Source organism: Lissotriton helveticus, chromosome 3_1 (assembly GCF_964261635.1).
Source record: "Lissotriton helveticus chromosome 3_1, aLisHel1.1, whole genome shotgun sequence".
Classification (NCBI taxonomy): Eukaryota; Metazoa; Chordata; class Amphibia; order Caudata; family Salamandridae; genus Lissotriton; species Lissotriton helveticus.
In genome coordinates, this window is record NC_136061.1 from 1167932079 (window position 1) to 1167952738 (window position 20660).

Genomic DNA, 20660 nt, shown 5'->3' on the forward strand with positions numbered 1-20660 from the left:
GAGAATTATGATGAACACCTTGTAGTGACAATTGAGCACCTCTTCTTGTAAAGATAATCCAAGACCACCAAGCATGGACTGAAAGGGAAGTAACATCCTTCCAACAAAAAGTGATGGATTTTAATGCAGCCGATACCAAAAAATTAAATAATTTAGCTTCATTATCATCAAGGGGTACACTCAACACAACAGATTTGCATATGATTAAAGTATAAGAGGGTAAATCAGAAATAGGTAGAATTTTCTGTATTACAGTCCATACTTCAGACCAAAATTTCAAAATAAGCGGACAGTCAAATAACATATGACGTAAGGAACCAGGATGCAAATTGCAATGCCAACATACATTAGATGGTAATAAATGAGCTTTAAATAAACGCAGTGGTGTCCATAAGGAATTAAATAAAATATAAGCATTAGTTTGATAAATTGACACTGGTAAACAACCAGAAATAGAAAGAGTCCATATTAATGACCAGGAATCATTTGGCAGAGATAAAGATAACTCATTGTTCCAAAAGGTGGAAATTGTATCAATATTGGAACCTAAGGAGACAGTGAGTTTCTTATAAAATACAGACACCGCTTTAGGGGAGAAAGACACAGTGTTAACATATAGCATAAAATCAGCTGTCGATTTAGAAGGAATGCCATTTGGGAAAGAATCTAAAATAGAGTTACAAAGAAATTGATATTTAGACAAATCAGTTAAAGGCAGATTAAATTTAGATTGGAGTTGAATAAATGGAATAAACGCATCATCCATGAAAACATCTCCAAGATAAAAAATACCTTTTGCAATCCATGAAGACCAAAAGGAAATATTCCTATTTAATTTTAACAAGGCACTATGCCATAAGGACAAATGTACCGTTGAAAGTAAAGGGGATTCAAAATTGGAGTCCAAATCGTTAAAAATTAATCTTGATGACTTAATTATGGAAGAAGAGTGTACAATTTTAGATACGGGAGACATGGTTAATAGGGATAATAAAGGAAAAGGTTTAACAAGGGAAGTCTCAATATGATACCAAATAGGGGGGTTAATCTTATGAGATATATTAAACCATAACGAACTCTGTTTAAGGATAAATGCCTTATGATATAGAAGAAAATCAGGTAGGGCAAAACCAATATTACATTTGGGAATTTTTAATTTTTTATAAGCAATACGGGGAGGCTTATTATTCCATAAAAATTTTGATAAAAGTTTGTCAACATCTTTATAAAATTTGAGTGGGAATTGAGTTGGGATCATTGCAAGAGAATAAAATATTTTAGGTGCAATAGTCATTTTAATAGATTCCATTCTCCCCCACCAGGAAAGATGAAGGGAGGACCATTTGGAAGTTTTTTGTTTAATATGTTCGAGAATGAAATCAGAATTTAATTTTAGGGTAGCATGAAGGGATGATGAAAATAATATACCAAGGTATTTCAGTTTGCTCTTTTGCCAAACTATGTCTGGTGAGGGTAGCATATCAGGAGTACACAACATATTGAGTGGAAAAAATTCCGTTTTAGTAACATTTAACTTATAACCTGACACAATAGAGTATTTAGAAATAATATCAAGCAGAAAAGGAACAGAGGAAACAGGATTACTAATAAATAATAACACATCATCAGCATACGCTAGAGTTTTTACAGTAATATCACAAACAGTAATCCCTTGAATGTTTTCGCATTTTCGAATGTAATTAAGAAATGGTTCTATACCAAGTAAAAACAAAAGAGGGGAGAGGGGACAACCCTGTCGAGTTCCTCTGAAAAGAGAAAATTGGTTAGAAATCTGGCCATTAATAAATAGTCGAGCTGTGGGAGCATAGTATAAAGCAGAAATCATACGAATAAAGGAAGGCCCAAAATTAAAGGATAACAAAGTTTTAAATAAAAATTGCCAATGGATTTTATCAAAAGCTTTTTCAGCATCTAATGCCATAACACCAGCAGGGTTAAGGATAGAGGAACTTTGCTCAATAACATGTAATAACGTTCTCGTATTATTAGCAGAATATCGATTTTTCATAAAACCAGATTGATCAGGGTGAATAATTGAATGAAGGATAGGGGCTAACCTGGAAGCGATAATTTTAGCATATAGTTTACAATCTTGATTGATTAAGGAGATGGGACGGTAATTAGCATCAAGGGTAGGGTCTTTATCAGGTTTGGGAAGTACAACAATTAAGGCTTCAGAAAAAGAACCTGAAATAGTACCTGATGAGGAAAAATGAGAAAAAATCTGGTTCAAAAAAGGTAAAAGATGATGTTGGAACTCTTTATAAAATTCTGCAGGGATACCATCAGGACCAGGGGATTTTTTCTTTGGAAGCAATTTAATGGCTGAGAGAATTTCCTCATTAGTAATGGGTAAATCTAATTTAATTTTATCAGAGGCAGAAATATGAGGTAAATCAGAATGTTGTAAAAAGGAATCAATTAAAGAAACATCACAATAATCAGGCTTATTATATAAAGTAGAATAAAAATTCAAAAACTCATTAACAATCTCATTATGAGAAAAAGCAATTTTACCTTGAGGACATTTGATGGAGGTAATCTGAGTTTTATCTCGTTTAATACGTAGATAATTAGCCAGAAGTCTACCAGACCTGTTGGTATTAAAACGAAATTTGGCATTGGATTTAGAGAGTTGTATCCCAGCTCTAGTACTGAGAATAGCATTGAATTCATACCGCAGCTTTTGTAATTTTACTTTATATTGGGGATCACTAGACAAAATAAATAAACGCTCAAAATGAGCTATTTGTTTTTCTAGAGATTTAATATGTGAATTAAACTTCTTATTTTCATGAGCCATAATAGAGATAGTGGTACCCCTAATATAAGCTTTAAATGCATCCCATCGAGTGGTAATGGAGGTAGACCCTTCTGAATTAAAAGTAAAATATTCCTGAATAGCCTGGAGTAACTTAGGCTTATGAGTATCGTTAAGGACAACGTCAGAATTCATACGCCATCTTGACTGCTTAGAAAACGAAGATGATACATTTAATACAAAAGAAATCATAGCATGATCTGAAATGTCGATGGTACCAATGATAGGATCATTTGCAAATTGAATAAGGGAAGGGGAAAGGAAAAAATAATCTATTCTGGAATGGGAGTTGTGTGGGTTGGAGAAAAAAGAGAACTCTTTACCAGTTGGATAGTGTAATCGCCAAATGTCAGCTAATTTAGTAGTTTGAAGAAAAGTCTTAAAGGCATGAAAAGTCTTGGACGGTCGAAATCGAGACGTAGATAATCTATCCAACAAGGGGTCTACAAAAATATTTAAATCACCACCAAAAATCAATGAAACATTTCCCAACTTTAAAACTTCTGACGTAACAGTTGTCCAAAAAACAGGATCCTCTGACGTAGGACCATAAACATTCATCAAAAAGAAAATAGAATCATGAATTTTAACTTTAGCTATAATATATCTTCCATCAGAGTCTGAGATTTTATGCAAGACCTGACAATGCAACCTTTTGGCAAAGAAAATAGCGACCCCATTCTTTTTACCTGCAGCAGGTGAAGAAACAATAGAGTCCACCCACTTTTTGTTCATATAACTTAAAACTTTATCATCAACATGAGACTCTTGGACAAAACAGATGTCAGCCTTAGAATTACCTAAATAATCTAAAATTTTTAAACGTTTCACTGGATGTCGTAAACCTTTCACATTAAGAGAAACAATTTTTATATTATGAATGTTAGCCATTAGGATATAAGAGAAGAAAAAGACAGGAATAGGAACAAGAAGAAGGTAGGATAAGACAGGTTAATAGAGTAACTCTGATCGAAAGATAGGAAAGGGAGAAACAAAAAAGAGAGAGTAAGGTACAAACATGCCACATAAATAAAGACAAGGAAACGCACACCCGTTCCTCAAGCATGGCCAGTTACCGTTGGAGCCCATGAAGAAATTTAGTAATAGACCTATCACAAGAAGCCAGCGAGATGAAGTCAAGAATTAGGGTCTTGTGTATCCATTGATGGAGGAGCCTGCTGTTCAAGGAAAAGACGAAGATCTTCAGGACGTTGAAAAGATTTAGAGACATTGTCTTTCCAGACTCGCATTATAGAAGGATCAAATAGTCCATATTTGAAACCAAGGCTCCTCAGTTGCGGACGAAGAGATGACAATTCTTTACGAATAGCCACAGTTTCTTTAGCAAAATCCTGATGGATGAAGATTTTGGTTCCATTCACCACCAAAGATGGTATTTCACGAACAGCTTTCCGAATAAGGACCAGGTGATGATGGCGCAGGACCTTAAATATCATCTGCCTTGGCTTTGAATGACGAGGATTACGATGTGACGGAACTCTATGAGCTTTATCAATTTCAAATTTTTCTGCAAACTTGATATTCAGGAGACCAGGCAGAAGAGATTCAAGATAAAGGCGACAATTGGTCCCTTCAATTTCTTCAGGCAAATTAAAGATGCGCAAATTGTATTGCCTATTGCGATTTTCTAAGTCCAACAGCTGAGTATGCATTGGCATAATTCTAGTCATTAAAGGTGTAAAAGCATCCAATTTATTCTTATTATCTTGGATTTTAATGGTATTGTCTGACACCTTCATGGACATAGAAGCCATATCTTTACGAACATTTTTAACCTCTGAAGCAATGGAGTCAGTATTCAAACGCAAGGCTTTAATTTCCTCCAAAATCAAAGACAAAGAAGGTTCTGAGGATTCCACCACTTTAGATTTTGTGGGAGGAGGAGAAACCTGCTGCTTCCTTTTATTAGCTAAAGGATTTTTTGAATCCATTTTGAGGTGAAAAAATATGTCTGAATATGAAGAAAAATAGATTGAAACAAATAACCTCAAAATATGAGGAAAAGTATTGTAAATATGGACAAGTGCGTCAAATAACACTGAAAAAACCCAGGTGCAGCAGCTAAACAGAACTGTAGGCGGAGCTAGGCCCAAGCCAGCCTCTTTCTTAAATGACTCTCCGCCCCCAGGCTCACATTCTCGGCATTACCTCGATGAGAAGCATGAAGCAGAAGTCTGTGAGGAGAGGAAAAATACATCCGTCGTTTAAACAGCTCAGAAACGAACTGACAGGTAGGTGGAGGCTTCAGGAGGCAAGCGCCGGTATTTTCGCTGGGTTCTGGACGGTAAATCGTCGTTAATTAGGGCTAAAAGCTCCGGGAATCACGGAGCTCCGGTGGCGGCGGCCATCTTGGTAAACGCGCTCGCGCGTCTCTATATCAGGGAATTGGATGGCAAGGTAATTCTTCTTCATAGTATTGGGTATAATAGCACATGCACCATGCACTTTGCAGTCTTATTTTGCACAAAGGAAAAAACATTTTTTGCACATCCACAAGTGATTATCTTTGGTATGGATATTTTTAATGTCTGCTTTAACTAGGGGTGTATGGTCTGGAGACAATTGCTGAATTATAACTCCTTCTGTATTCACCTTTTAAATATCTTTTAATATAAGAAATTGCTCTTCGCACATGATGAATCGTTTATCTAATGTTTTGTTTGCTTACTTGCCTAAGAGATAAAAATACTCGGATCCATGATACAAATGCTCTAGTTTGCACCCACGTGGATTGTATTTTGCACAAGTTAATGTTAACCTTGATTGGAACTAAGATTGAAGAAATACTCCAGTGGTAAGGGGGTTAAGGTGTGTTGTTTTATTATGGACAGGAAACAGGAGGGATTTTAATGCTTTTAGATATCGAAGAGTAGTGGGTAAAATGAATATTTGTTGATTTTAATGCTAGTATGAGGGCTGGTAAAATATATTAGCAACAAAAACACGATTCTAAAAGTATAACCTTTAAATACAATTTGTGCTTTTCTGTATTATGTGTCCACATGAATTGTTTGTATTGCTTTTTTAGGCACAACATCAAACTCAATAAACTGAAAGTGAAGAGGAACTGTTGGTTCGGCTTCTGCTGCAGAAAATGAATATTTGCCTACATCGGCCTCCAGGGCCACAACTGCCAAAGATAAGTGTCCACCTTCACTGACCCTTAAGGATGCAACTACTAAAGAAGAAAGCCTACCTACGTTAGCCCAAAGGCCAGAACCACCGACAAGCCTACCGAGTGCTTTGCAGAGCGCCTGTGATCCCGAGGGACGCTAGACCACGATCAGTAATCTCCCAACCTGGTGTGAAGCACAAGTGTGAGAAGACGATGATCACACTGGCCCATGCTTGGAATTCACCAACATCACTGAATATTTAAGCTGTAATGTTTTTGCACAAACTGCAAGATTGTGCCTGAACGTGAGCAGAGAGAAACAGTTGCTGTTAGTTTCTAATCGGAATGAAGTTGTTGTGCCAAAAGAGAATTGGAAGGAGCTATGGGCCAATCTTTGATGGAATCACTAGTGCCTGCACTTCTGCCCAGCCTACACTTGTACCAATATCTTTGCCTGAGCCCCACAAGCCTGAAAAAGGGAGAGGATATTGGCACCATAGTGAGATATGTTTCATTAGATTCTGTAGTGGGACTGCAATTGTTCTCGGTAAGTTTTAAATGTGGTAATGTCCTGAAGAATATGGAGGTAACCAACAAAGCCATTGAAATTCTGTGGCAATTATTTGCATATATCCATTACTACTTTTCATATTATACTGTACAATGAGAAACAACATTAAAAAAGATCAGGATGGCAAAATATGTGAGGTCTTGAAGAGGGATACGATTGGTATGAGTGATAAAATAATTTTCACTTGATTTTTAACAATGAGTGGAAATGAAAATAAATTAATTTTAATGTGTTAGTAAATCATTGTATGTATACTGAGTACAGAATAAGTATCATATTTTGTTTATATAAATATATATGTGCATGTCTATTATTTTACATTGTAATTAAAGCCTGATATAATTATTTCCTACTGGTGGTCGCCAGTGGGTAGTTATAGTTAGGACCATGTTTCCACAGAAAAAGCGTTTTTTCGCTTGCCTATACCTTTGCCGCCATTTGACGTATCTTCACGAAATTTACCCAAACAAAGTGCACCGTGATTCTAGTTGTGAATGCAAACTTTTGGGGCAATCCATCAAGCTGGTGCTGAGAAAAAAGGGTGGGATCTAAAAAAGTGAGTTTCCTATGTTTATTCCCATAGGAGCTTTAAAGACCATTGCAGCCTGAACTGCTGGACGGAATTACACTGTCACGGGGGTCCTATTTATCACTAGCAGGGCGAGGACTTTAATGACTGTTCCTTTCCACCCCGAGAACAGGACGCATATGGCCCCTTTAACGCCGCCTGGGCTTTCCCGGGGGTGGAAACCTCTGCCGTGACGTCACCATCATCCCACCAATCAGGGACGGAGGAGGAGGTCAAAACACTGCACCAGGAAGAAGATGGCGCGAAAGCCGGAGGAGTGACAGGAGCGGAGAAGCCGGAGCCAAACAGCGTTCGTGTCGAGGGTACCAGGAAGACGGAGGACAAAGAAGCCGAAGACTGCCAAGCCAGCGGAACCAACACGCTAGGAGGCCACCGACAACACGAACCGCCCCGCCGCACTTCTGGAGAAGTGTGGCTGGACAAGGTACGGGACCGCATACGGAGACTTGCTTTCTCACGGGGTGGGACCGGGTAAGGGCGGTTGAGGGAGGTCACGGGAGTACTTGTGTTGTTCGTTTCACTCACTCGTTTTCTGAACACACTTCTATCACCTACATCTTGCGTGGCTACTTTATTGCTGGGTACGAGACCTGATGTCAGTCCCTGGTGATCCCCTCACTCCCCGTTCCCCCTCTTCCATATCAGGGACCCAGATCCAAGCGGTAACCCCGAGTTTTTCTTTTCCTTTTATGACACTGCTGGAGATCTTATGCGGACCCCGTGGTTGAAGCACCGAAGGCAGAAAAGAGAGCCAGGACGGACTTCAGACCACGTCTACTAAAACGCACGGTCATCTTTTGTTCCTTTAAAGCATCAGACGGATGTTTTCTCCTTGTTTACGTTTCCCATAAATAAACCGGCATAAGAAGCTCTATAAGTGGTTAGACCTTTATTCATCCTAGACCCCCCCCCCCTCTTGCATTGGTCACATACCGCAAATTGTGCTTTATCTTATTTAATGTAAATACATTCAGTAGTTGTTGAGAAATTTAAGGAAATTAGTGATCATGACAACTTTGCAAATAATAATGAGCTCGTGCAGGGAAATACAGAGCTCTGATTGGCTGCCAACACTTCAACCAGGAAGTGTTGACAGGCATCCTGGGACTCTGCTTCAGCCGAGTCTCACAAAAAACTAGGAAAAAAAAGAAAAGTGGGCAGGGTAGAAATACCCTGATCCCCATGCCTTGGTCTTGGGGTTCCCCTGGAACCCTGCCATGCCTAAAAGCATTTTCTTTTTTAATCATAGTGATTTTTGCCAAATATTTGCAAATATCGCAGTGAATATTTTAATAAGTACAAATGTTTTTATTGTAGCCACTGGGTGGGCCAGGTCCAGGGGAATGTGGGAGTTATTCGAAAAATAGAAGAGACACATGGGGCCCCCCTCCAAGGGCTTAAAAATGCCCCAGGGACCACCAGCTTCCCAGAGCTAATTATATTAGGAAGCACAGGGGCCGGACAGACTCCCCCCAGCCCCGGGGACCACCACTTACTCGGGCTACATATTAAATGCTACGGGGGGCCTCATGGACCAACCCTCCTGAGCCCTGGGGACCAGGGCTGGACTGGGAACGCCCTGGCAATTGAGTCGGACTGCCGCGGGGTGGTACACGAGGAAAACTCTGCGGCTGTTTTAGGTACGAGGCCGATATTGCACCACTGCTGCAAAACGTCCCCTCTGCACAAAAACAGCCCCCACTGGTCCAAAACTGCACCCCACCCTTCCGTCCCACCGGGAAAATGATCGTTGCCTGCTTCGGCCTGTCCGGCGCTGCCGGGGACCACCACCTTCCAGGGTTTAAAATAAATTAAACTCTTAGGGTGGCTCTACCCGGGGACCACCACCTTCCCGGAGCAGCTCTGTGAAAGTGAAAGGAGGGGGGCCGTGTAGCCACCCTCCTGGACCCAACAATCGCCCTGGGGACAGCCAACGCCCAGGGCTGGCTGCTGCTGTGTCCTGGGGTGCCCACCCCTGAGACATAGCTGTTTGCTGTGTCTTGGTGGGAGCTTTGACAGCTACCGCCACATCAGATCAAACACTCCTCTTCCAGCATGCGGGAGCTGACAAATGCTCTCGCTTGCTGGAAGCGGAGGTTCCGTCTGTTTCGTCAATAACAGACTAAATGATTGCTCTCACAAACAGGGTGCTGCATGTTTAGCAGCTCCCTGTCTTTGGGATGTCTCATCCAGGAGGTGGGGTGCTAGCAGGATCCGTGGGGTCCTAGAAGCTTCTCCGCATTCCTGAGGAAAAGAGCAGAAATAGGCAAAATAAAGGTGAGAAACAAGCAGAAAGAGGCATAATATAGTTCAGCAACAAGCAGAAAGAGGCAAGATAACAGTGAGAAACAAGCAGAAAGAAGCAGTATAAAGGTCAGAAATGAGCAGAACGAGGCAGAATAAGCAGAAAGAAGCAGAATGGAGGTCAGCAACGAGTAGAAAGAGGTAAAATAAAGGTGAAAAACGAGCACAAAGAGGCAAAATAAAGGCCAGAAAAGAGCAGAAAGAGGCTAAATAAAGTTCAGAAATGAGCAGCAAGAGGCAAAATAAGGGTGAGAAATAAGCAGAAAGAGGCAGAGAATAAAGGTCAGAAATTAGCAGAAAGAGTCAAAATAGAAGTAATAAAGGAGCAGAAAAAGGCAAAATAGAGGTCCGAAACAAGCAGGAAGAGGCAAAATAAAGGTGAGAAATTAACAGAAAGAGGCAAAATAAAGGTCAGCAATGAGCACAAAGAGTCAAAAAAAGGTCAGCAACAAGCAGAAAGAGGCTAAATAAAGGTCAGAAATTAGCAGAAAGAGGCAAAATAAAGGCCAACAACGAGAAGAAAAAGGCAAGGCCAGCAACTAGCAGAAAGATGCAAAATAGAGATCAGAAACAAGCAGAAAGAGGCAAAATAAAGGTCCAAAAGAAGCAGAATAGTGGTCAGAAACAAACAGAAAGAGGAAAAATAAAGGTCAGGAGTGAGTAGAAAAAAGGCAGAAAACGAGTATAGAACAAGCAGAACCCATTCAGGCAGTAGTGCACCTACTCACAAAACAACTCAGACACTCATGGCCACTCACACACCCATTCAGACGCTCATGCAACCACTCACAGACAAACTCAAACGTACATCCACTCACAGACCCAGTCAGACACTCATGCACCCACTTACAGAATCAAGGGAGAGGTGTGGCGCCGCGGCCAGGGCGACTGATGCTGTAATCTGGGGATCAGGATTCGATCCCCGGCTCCGGCGGCAGGTTAGCCCAGCACCATGTGACTCTGGGCAATAGCTTGCTTAATCTTCCCGACGGCCCCCAGCGCCTAGAGACCCTTACGGGTGATTGTGCGCTTTACAAATGTGGATTATATTATTATTATCATACTCTCTCACCCATTTAACAGACCTACTCAGAGACTAACACACCCACTCATAGACCTACTTAGACACTCATGCACTCATTCACAGACTGACAGACACACATGGAAGCACTTGCAAACTCACTCAGACACTCTCACACCCACTCACTCCCACACTCATGCACCCACTCAGACACTCACACACCCACTCTCTGACCCACTCAGACACTCACACACCCACTGAGACACTCATGCACTCACATTCACACTTATCTGATTCGGGTCTGACCGACTCGCTATCTGCAGTTCCACACGACCAATTACGATGCTGCCGAACACCTTGTAGGAGGTTTCCTATTGACTTAAATGGGAGCCTGTGTTCCAACCGACAACGCAAGCTCCTATGAGGAAAATGGGTGTCTGCGGAAAACCTTGCACCCTGTCGCAGGCACCCAATGGTGTCTGCCATAAAATGCATGGTGTTGGACCCGGTCCTTTGGGCAGGTTCACCTCAAGACTTTTAGCTTTTTCCTAGCCTGTTTCTGGAACCTGGGTTGGTGATTTTAGGCCTCTGCGCACTTTTTCACTGTGGTACAGTGTAAAGTGCGTGTGCTCCCTGTGTATGTGTGGTGAGTGACCTGCCCTCCCATAGGAATGAATGGGGAATATGTATGCCCATGGTAGATTCCTGATGCGTGGGGAGTGCAGGGTCGAGTTTGATATGTGTGAACTCGTGAGAATGAGTGCTGCATAATGGTATATGCGGCATGGCTGTGTCTAGTCCAGAAGCGCCACTTTTAGAAGTTGGCATATTTGTGTGGTGAGTCCGCTGGCACGTGATTGGGTGATGAGCCTGGCCCAGGAGTGCCTGGGCCTGCTTGTGGATTTACTGTCTGGTTTGAGTGGGACAGGGGCTGCAGGGCCCCCGGAGGGGGTCGGAGCCATCCCAAGGATGAAAGGCCACATCTGCTATCAGGGAAGCGGGAGGAGATGGTGCCGGGCTGTGTCTGCCTGCCCACCATGCTGGCTCTCCCTCCTGATGGCCCACTGCCACCTCTGACCTGAGGCTGACAGGAGAGGGAAACCAGAGACACCCAGGGCTCAGGGCCTGCTTACACAAAGACTTTAAAGGGCTTCAAAGGCTTTTCTGTGTATAAGAAGGGGCTATGTCCCCTTCCAAAATGTTCTTCTTGTCTTGTTCGTGTTCCTGACTTGAATCTACCAGGGGCGGGCGCTGCCCAGCCCCTGGATGCCTGGAGGACTCCTGATGGACTCTCCTGGATTCCTGGACTCCTGGGGGACCCCTCTGCCCTGCCTGGGCTGATGGGGGACTTGGCTTTGCCCCCTGGGAAACTCTGGGGCCCTTTGCAGCATGAAGGAGCTGCATTTTTCTGTGGAGAGCGCTGGAACTATATTTCTAGCGCCTGGAGGCGCTGAGCTTCCCCCTGAGCGCCTGGGAGCGCTCTGCCTGTTGTCTAGCGCTTTGGAGCGCTTCATTTCCCCCCAAGCGCTTGAGAGCGCTTGCTCTGGACTTTTCTAGCGCTTAGGAGCGCTTTATGCCCGCTGATAGCGCTGGACGCGCTGAGGTGTCTTGCCCGTATTTAATTACTTATTTACGAGTGCCCACCTCGATTTGCCGCGGAGAAAAACAACCACGAAGGGACCGCGACCGGATTGGCCGAGACCCGAGGAGAGCCATGCTCTGATTGGTCCTTTGAATGGGGCCTGGTCCAGGAGCCGCACTGTGGTTGGCTGGCTCCCGGATGCTGCCGGACGTCGTGGGGAGGCTCGCCGAAAGAGCCGCGATGGGATTGGCCCATCGCCTGTGATCGACGAGGCGGCGAGAAAGAAACGTAGCGGCCGGTTAACAGGGCTCCCGTGTGCCGAGGGAGCCCTGCGGCGAGAGAGGGAAGCCAGGATGTTTCCTCCTGGTCCCCCGTGAGGAGAGGGAGACCGGAGTGGCCCGCCGCCGAGAGAAGGAGAGCGGCAGAGAGCAGCTGGGCGTGCAGGCGGGGCCCCGTGGTGGAAGAGGAGCCCCGCGCTGCCCCGGAGAGAGAGAGAAGGCTGGCGTCCCGCGTCGGAGTCCCGGTGAGTCTGGGCTGGACCGGGCAAAAGCGAGGAGAGACTGCGAGGAGCAGGAGCTCCTCAGATGCCGAAGAGCCTCCCCCGCCAGAGCCGGTGAGTAGGGCTCCGGGGGGAGGCGACGGATGTGGTGCCAGTGAGGGCACCAAGCCAAGAGCGGCCCTGTGTGCTGAGTGGGCCGCTCCTTCCATTGGGGCATAATTAACTTTGGTGCACCTAGGGCGGCCCCGGATGGCAGTGGATCGCCCCAACGTTGGCTTGAGCCCACGAGGCTCCCCAAGGGCATTCGCAGTTCAGAGCCCTGACAGGCTCCAACGTGGGGGCATCATTGTGCAGAGAGCCTGTGTGGCTTAGAGGGGGCGTCGGGACATATTGCCGGTGACCGCCCACTCCTGCCTGCGTGTAGAGTGTTTTTAGAGCCTGTGTGGCTCCAGCGTTGGCGCAGCTCGCGTCTAAGGGTCAGTGAGGGCCCTGGCGCAAGTTCGAAATTCTCCAGCTGCCCAGCAATTAGTGGGCAGCTGCACCGTTTAGGCGCAAGATGGAGAGTGAGTCCCTGAGAGGGATAGAGATGGCACAGAGGTGCTCGACCAGTCACAGCTGCGCAGCACTTAGTGCCAGCCGCAGCGTTTAGGCCCTTGTGAGTGTTCCCAGGTGCCCAGCAAGTAGTGGGCACCTGCATCGTTTAGGCCCCTGACATTGAGACTCAGGGCGTTCTAGCCCCAACAAGGCCAGTTGGCCTAGGGACTGCCACAGGTGGAGGCTTCTGTGAGGTTTTGCGCAATTGTATGGTTATTGCACCTCTGAATGTATTTCCTTGCACCATGTGTTATTCCTGCACCTCTGAATGTTTTTAGACATCATGTGACTTTTGCGCTACTGTATTATTATGATACCTCTGAATGTATTTTTATTGCATCATGTGCTTTATTCTTAACACCGCTGAATGTGTAGGTTTATGCATTATGTGTTTTTCTTTACTACTCCTCTGAATGTGTTTTATGCATCATGGGTAATGTGTTCTTGCTTAGACCCCTAAATGCTGTGTGATACTTAGGTGGTTGTTCTTTTTAGTACAGGTGGTCCTAGTGTGGTCCTGGTCCCCTGCGTGACAGTCCCCTCAGGGTTTAGGGTTGCGTAGGTGGTACTTACCTGTCCCAGTAGTTACTGGATGTGATCTATAACTGTTACTTTGTGTTACAGTGATTTTATACACTTTTATTCTAAGTTCTATAAGTACTATTTCTATTTCTAAAAGATTATGACAGTGGCCCATGTGGCCTGTCTTGTAAATAATCCCTTGTAAATATTGCCGTGCCAGTTGGCACAATGTACATGTGTGATTTCTATCTGATATGTTTTGACAATACAAAAGTTATTTTAATATAACCTTGTGTGGAGTTCTCTTTTGTGGTGTGCCTAGTATGTTGTTGCTGTTGTGCGCTGGCGCAAATGCTTTACACATCGCCTCCGAGTTTAGCCTAGACTGCTCGTGCCAAGCTACCTAGAGGGTGAGCAGGGGTTATCTTGGCGTGTGACTTCCTTGCCCTGACTAGAATGGTGGTTTCTGCCTGGCTTTGGCATCAGCCTTAGCCTACCAGAAATAGCCGGTTCTAACACATGGTTTTACAGAGGGGTCCTTTGGGTACTCCATGGCCCCCAACTGGAGGCCTAAAGATGAAGGGGGCCTGCTAGGGGCCCCCAAAGTCAGATTCCAAGCCTTTTCGTGTCAGACAGTCCAACTCAGAAAGGCTGTCCGAATCCGACATCATAATCGTTCGGTCGGAAACGCTGTCTGTAGAGCTGTACGAATCGGCTCCACACAACTCGGAATCTCCGAATGCCGGTCGGAACGATTCAGAATGAAGGAACAGTTTCCTTTCCGACAGCGAGCATCATAATCGGTCAGTCTGAATTGTTTCCAACCGAGTCGGGCGGACAGGTTCCGACACGGTCTAAGGGAATCTGAACGTCGGTCGGAGGCTTTCCGCACGACATCGTAATCAGTCTCCTAGTATACTAATTGCATGTTTGTAGTAGCATAGTATATATGTTTAACACTCATGAACTCTTAGAAAACACACTCAGTAGATGATTGTCATGCCCCGAGATTCCCGTCGTACTGTCTCTTTTAGAGAAAACACTATAAAATACCCCAAATCCCTTGGAGCGACGCTTTACGTTCTTGCGTCTAGCTCCGTAGTGTTCACTGTTCCGTCTTGTTCCAGTGTGCCTGACTTCCTGTTGGTTTTGCCGGTTCTCGATTGAAGTCGGAAGTCCTCCGTTCTTTCGTTCCTTGGCATTTGCTTTGCTCCCAATTTTTGTCCCGTTACTTGTGCGTTGTTACTGCACATTTATCTAGTGCTGGCTCCGCCCGACGGCCGGGCTTGTTCTCTGCCGTCCGGCCGGGCTACCTTTCCCGCCTCCATCCCATCGCTTGTTGGCTCCGCCCGACGGCCGGGCTTGTTCTCCGCCGTCCGGCCGGGCTATCTTCCCCATCCTCTATCCCTTTGCTCACTTGCTCCGCCCGACGGCCGGGCTTGGTCTCCACCGTCCGGCCGGGCACAGGGTGACCCTTTTTAGGTATTTAGGTTTCTTTTGTTTTACTGAGCTGACCACCCGGCGGCCGGGCTTTGTCTCCGCCATCCGGTGGTGTCCCTATTTACCATTTCCAGCATTTTCTCACTTGGCTGTAATCAGCTGGCCCGTCACATTATTTGTTCCTGGCCAGCCTCAAAGGTGTGTTTGGGGATACTTGCGTGGACTCGAGTGGGGCGCAGACCTTCTACTTCCCAACCCAGAATCACGGTAACAGCGCTATGCGCTACACATATGTTATCTGATTGTGATATATATATACATTGAATCCTAAAGATATATGTTTTGCATCATAGGCTTCCAGGCAAGACAGTGGAGTTAACATCTGATTATGGTCCAGTTCCATTTGGCTTAGACAAGCGTCAGGGAGCCTTCTACAGGATCAAGTGAGAGCTTTGCACTGTAGGACCTTATTACACCTGCTCTTAGATGTATCAGGGTAGTTACTATTGTTGTGTTGTTCTCCAGCGATAGCTCGAGCCAAGACCTACAACCACTACACGTCAGTTCTGTGGCTTAGCCTGAATCATTCATGATATGTAGAGATTGTGTACAGAAAAAATAAGTTTCAGTTCTATGTGTATGAAAACTGTGATTAGAAAGCTTTTATATTTCTTTCAGCCCCACGTCCACCAGAAGTCCTTACAGTGTTCACGCTACTTCACACAGAAGATTACAGTCAAGCTATTTTCTTCCCCCACTGTTAGAAACGGGACCTCTGGCTGGCCAAGGCTTGCGCCAACGTCAGTCAGAGACCACCACTTCCAAGTCAGGGCAAGGGAGTCACACACCAAGACAACCCCTGCTCACCCTCTAGGTAACGTGACGCGAGCAGCAAGGCTAATCTCGGAGGCGATGTGTAAAGCGTTTGCGCGCGCACCCCAGCGACAACACCCTAGGCCCACCACAAAGGAAACTCCACACAAGGTTATATCAAAAATAGCCTTTGTATTATAATAATAAAAACACATTAGATAACACACACACTTTACAATGTGCCAACAGGCACGGGCAAGATTTACAAGGGATTATGTACAGGACAGGGCCACCTGGACCACTGTCAGGGGTATGCACTTTTTAGAGATAATACTTGTAGGTATAACACTTAGCACATAAACATATAATGAATGTAGCACACAAAATAGTTACATGTAGCATACAACCAGTAACTACTGGTAAAGGGTAATACATACCTCCTACGCCACCCTAAACACTGTAGGGAAATCACGCAGGGAACTAGGACCTTATCATCAGGACCTATGGAAGGAAAACCTATCACCTAAGCAAGTCACATTTAGCAAAGGGAAGGAAACCTAAAATAATCACCTAAGCAGGTCACATTTAGCAAAGGCAATAAACCATCAATATTCCTCTAAGCAGGTCACTTTTAGCGAAGTGGAATAAAAACATAAAGAATTACCTAAGCAGGTCACTTTTAGCAAAGGTAATATCAAACAATCCTCTAAGCAGGTCACTTTTAGCAAAGGTAATAACATAAACAATCCGCTAAGCAGATCACTTCTGACAAGGAAACCTGAACCAAGGACAAGAAGCCTGCTGATCCAAGGACTGTCTACCCCTTCTGCCAGAGTGCTGTTTGTTGGGGGAATCCTGCAGTTGCTTCTTTATTTTTGTCAAGGAACCAGGAGAGAGAAACTGAGTGTGTACTCTCAAACTTGCTATAGAAAATCTCCAAGGGTTGGAAGAGTGCCAGCCTCCTGTTGAAGTCACAGGGCCAAAGGACTTCATCTATTTGCTAAAAGTGCTTGTTGCTGGAACCTGAAATCCAGCACCTCTGAAGAATCCAGCAATCTCGACGCCGACGGACGCCGCCGAATCCAGCTCGACATCGTGAGTAACGGCTCCAGTGTCCCGCACCTTCGACGCCGGCCGCCGGGCCCGATCGACGCCATTAGCGACGCCAGTGAGTAGCGAGTTCGGCTCCAGCTCCAAGTGACCCTGTGTCGACGCCGCCGCTGATCGCATCGACCCCGAGCCCTCTCGACGCCGTGAGCGCTGCTCACTCTTGCAACATCGACGACGCCGTATCCTGCTTCATCTCGTGAGCGCTGCTCCCGCCTGACTTCGGTCGACGCCGCTGCAGATCGCCCCGACTCCGAGGCCCGATCGACGCCGAAGACGCGACGCCGGACATCTCAACGCCGCTGACCATCGAGTGCTTCACTTTTCCAAGGTACTGTGTTGTGGGGGTCTGTGCGACTCCGGGCTCGACGCAGCGCTCCTCGCGGTCGACGCCGAACCTTTGGATTAACTTTGCCTCGACGTCGTGTGACTCCCGTGTGGGTTACATTGTTGCCAATAACTGTGTTTTTAAAGAAGAAGAGTTACTTTTGTTACTAAAGACTTTGTGCTAAGAAGAAACCGTGCTTGAACTATTATTTTTCCTTCCAAGAGTATTTATTAAGATTGTGGTATATTTTGTCGTTATTTGGTCTTGTGCTAAGCCTTATATAAAAATCCTTATTTTTATAATACTACTGTGTCGTGTCCATTTGTAGTGTATTCACTTTATTACTGTATGTGGTCATAAATGCTTAACGCACTGCCTCTGAGATAAGCCTGTCTGCTTTGCCAAGCTACCAAGGGGGTGAGCAGGGGTTATCTAAGTGTGTGATCCCCTTGCCCTGACTAGAAACAGTGTGTCCCTATTTGTCAGAAGTGTATACCTCTGCCAACTAGAGACAGCCGCTTCTAACACCCACCTTTCCTTGTTTTGTCTCCCTGTTTTCCCCTGGCGAGCCTCTCGTTACTCTAGTGTTTGATAGAGTCGGAAGGCCGTAGGGCAGAGTTCTTCAAACTGTGGGGCGGGCCCCCCCAGGGGGGCGCGACACCATCCCAGGGGGGGCGCGTCGCAAGCCTTCACCCATTACAAATGGAAATTTTCTTTCTTTAAAGAACTCCCGGTGACAGAGGGTTGGAGGGGGGAGGGAGGGGAAATCATTGGGCACGACGCGCCCATGCTTTTGTTTGCGAAGTGCTAACTGTTCACCATCCCAGGAGGGGGTTAATAGGTAGCGCTGACATAGCTGCCAAGGTTTCAGATTTCTATGTATGACATTCCAACTTCTATGAGTGACATTTTCTCGCGAACAAAAATAATTCAATGAACACGAAGGAAACTTCCAAATATCAGAAATTACAGCCATTTGAATAACAAAAAACTCTTGCAACTGCTTTAGAGCACCAGAAATGGAAGGACACTAGTGGCAAATCACACACCGGCACCCGTAGTCTAAAGAAAATACCTGAGCCTCAAGTGAAGTACCCAAGAAGGATGACGGCCTGCTGAGATTACTGTCTGCAGAATTAAATGAAATCTGAGATCTCTTGCAGATGTAAACTTGAAGGATGACGAGCGGCCCTGAGCCTGCAGATTTCTGTATCTTAGTTAATTATCATCTTATCTCATCTCAATCATTTGCAATGCGTGGTGCGCTCCACGCTGTGAAGTAATGATGTTACAACAGATGAGAGCGGACAGTGGGCATCTGAAGAATGCTGATGATGACGTGAGCCATAACGGGCCTCCTTCCTTTCCTCCCCCTCCCCAACCGGGCCCCAGTGCCGAGAGAGCAGGGAGAGCGTGCTGGTAAAACTGTCAACCGTAGTCTGTGAAGATAAATCTAGTTAGTCAGGGCGGCCATGATAAGGATGAGGAGACAGAGCAGCCCTGCGGCCAGGCCTGCAGATTTGAAACTAAATTGATTGTGTGAGTCAGACTGAAATAATTTACCAGAGATGATCAGACTGAGTGTGCTTCTCCGAGGCAGCGCTGATGTCACACAAGCACTAATTAAACTGTGTACACTAAGTCTGCCTGGCGCGTAAACACATACATAATGAACTGGAGTTGCTTCAGACTGCTACTGTCTCTGCGTTCTGGTCCATCCGGTGGCTGCGGCGTGAACCACACAGGGGCACGCTGCATCATGCACTCTTCTTCTCCCAGCAGAGTGACTCACTGACAAGTCCCCCGCCCAGCCGCACTTTGCGCCCGCGATGTCTGCAATGCCTCTGATGCGCAGCGGCGCGGGCAGCCATGTGTCCTGTCAGTCATTGTAGTGTAGCGGGAGTGACTAAATCGGTCACTCACTTACTGCTCAGTCCGGCAACGCTGCTGGGTTTTATTACATTTGCGTCACAGACAGCAGTGGCAGCGTACGGAGGACTCAAATCTCAGTTTGAGTTCCCCGCCACTACTGAACTCTCTTCCTCCGGTCCAGAACATGACGGAGATTGGGCCACCTGGTGTGCCACAGCGTTAGCAACCACTGCTGAGCCAGCCTGGGCAGGCCTCGCACCCGCTCTCGGTAATTGTCAGAGTGTGAATGTCACTCAGTGTGTCTGATGCGTCTGGTGTGTCTAAAAGACGCGCAGCGCGGGAAATATAAATGTTGCCAGCACGAGTCAGCTGTCGGATTTAATTTGTAGCCATACATTGTAACACTCTCAGCCACTCCAGAGCTGAGAGCAGACAAAATTAACTATTTACTTACTGCCCAGTGCCTGCAGCAAGTCTGCAGGGAGCAGCTGGCAGGCGCTGACGGCACGCTCCAGCACCCTGCTTGCCAGAGTTTCAGAGTGGCAGAAATGCGTGACAATGCATTTCAGTGTGGTGATGCGGAACACCGCACTGAAATGCGTTAGCATCACACCTGATGCGTGATGCTTGGCAGGCCTGCGCTGAAATGCTTCAGCTGCAGTGGGAGGCAGGATGTCTCCTCAGCTAAAACCGAAAGCAAAGGAAGAGACAGTCCTGTTCCTTTGTATTCGATTTCAAAGCAGAGGAGACTCCTTGCCTCCCACTGCAGCTGAAATGAATGTTCCATAGCTGCCAAGGTTTAAGAATCCTTTGTGTGACACTTTTATAATTTCAGTGTAATTATGAGTTACATTTCAACCACTAAGTGACACTTTTCTTGCAAGCAAAATCAAGCAGTAATGACGAGGGAAATGTATATAAACATTAGAAATGACACACATATTGGAGCAATTCAATGTATTCACTTGTATAAATTCTAGACCGCCTTGGCTGCAGAGTTTGTGAGTTATCAGTTCTTTAAAAACAATTTCTCTAATATAAACATTTTCATTGTGTTGCTTGGCTTTTTATTCCATAGGATAACTCTGTTATTTAATGAAAGAATCATACATTGACTTAAAAGTCAAAATTGGCTAAATATATTTACGAACAAGCTACCTGAGAGCTTCAGAATATTGAATGGCTTTTAAATGTAACATATTGTTTACGATTGCCATGCTGCCACCGGCATTCCTATTTGATTATATTTTCCGAAATTCAAATGCTTTGTATGATCGTGGCGGTATTTAATTCACAGTTCTTCTTACCCCCATGCACAGTCCTCCTTCCTGTCGCCTCACTTAGGTAAACTTCTGTGCCATCCTGCTCACTGGCACTTGGATCGCCGGTGGAAAAGGCCTAACGCCACTGTATGTCGATTGGATAGTAAAGACTGTGGGC

The 20660-nt window shown here is 45.4% G+C and overlaps 1 protein-coding gene across 2 annotated transcripts in view; it reads left to right on the forward strand.

The window, feature by feature from the left end:
• The window catches only part of ZRANB3 (zinc finger RANBP2-type containing 3), a 929924-nt gene that overhangs the window by 42976 nt on the left and 866288 nt on the right, over positions 1-20660 (forward strand). For both annotated transcript variants that reach the window (XM_078681806.1, XM_078681805.1), the window contains one exon: positions 5892-6525. In XM_078681806.1, coding sequence (XP_078537932.1) covers positions 6324-6525 — 202 coding nt within the window. In that variant the 5' untranslated portion in view covers positions 5892-6323. The remainder of the gene's footprint in view (positions 1-5891; positions 6526-20660) is intronic.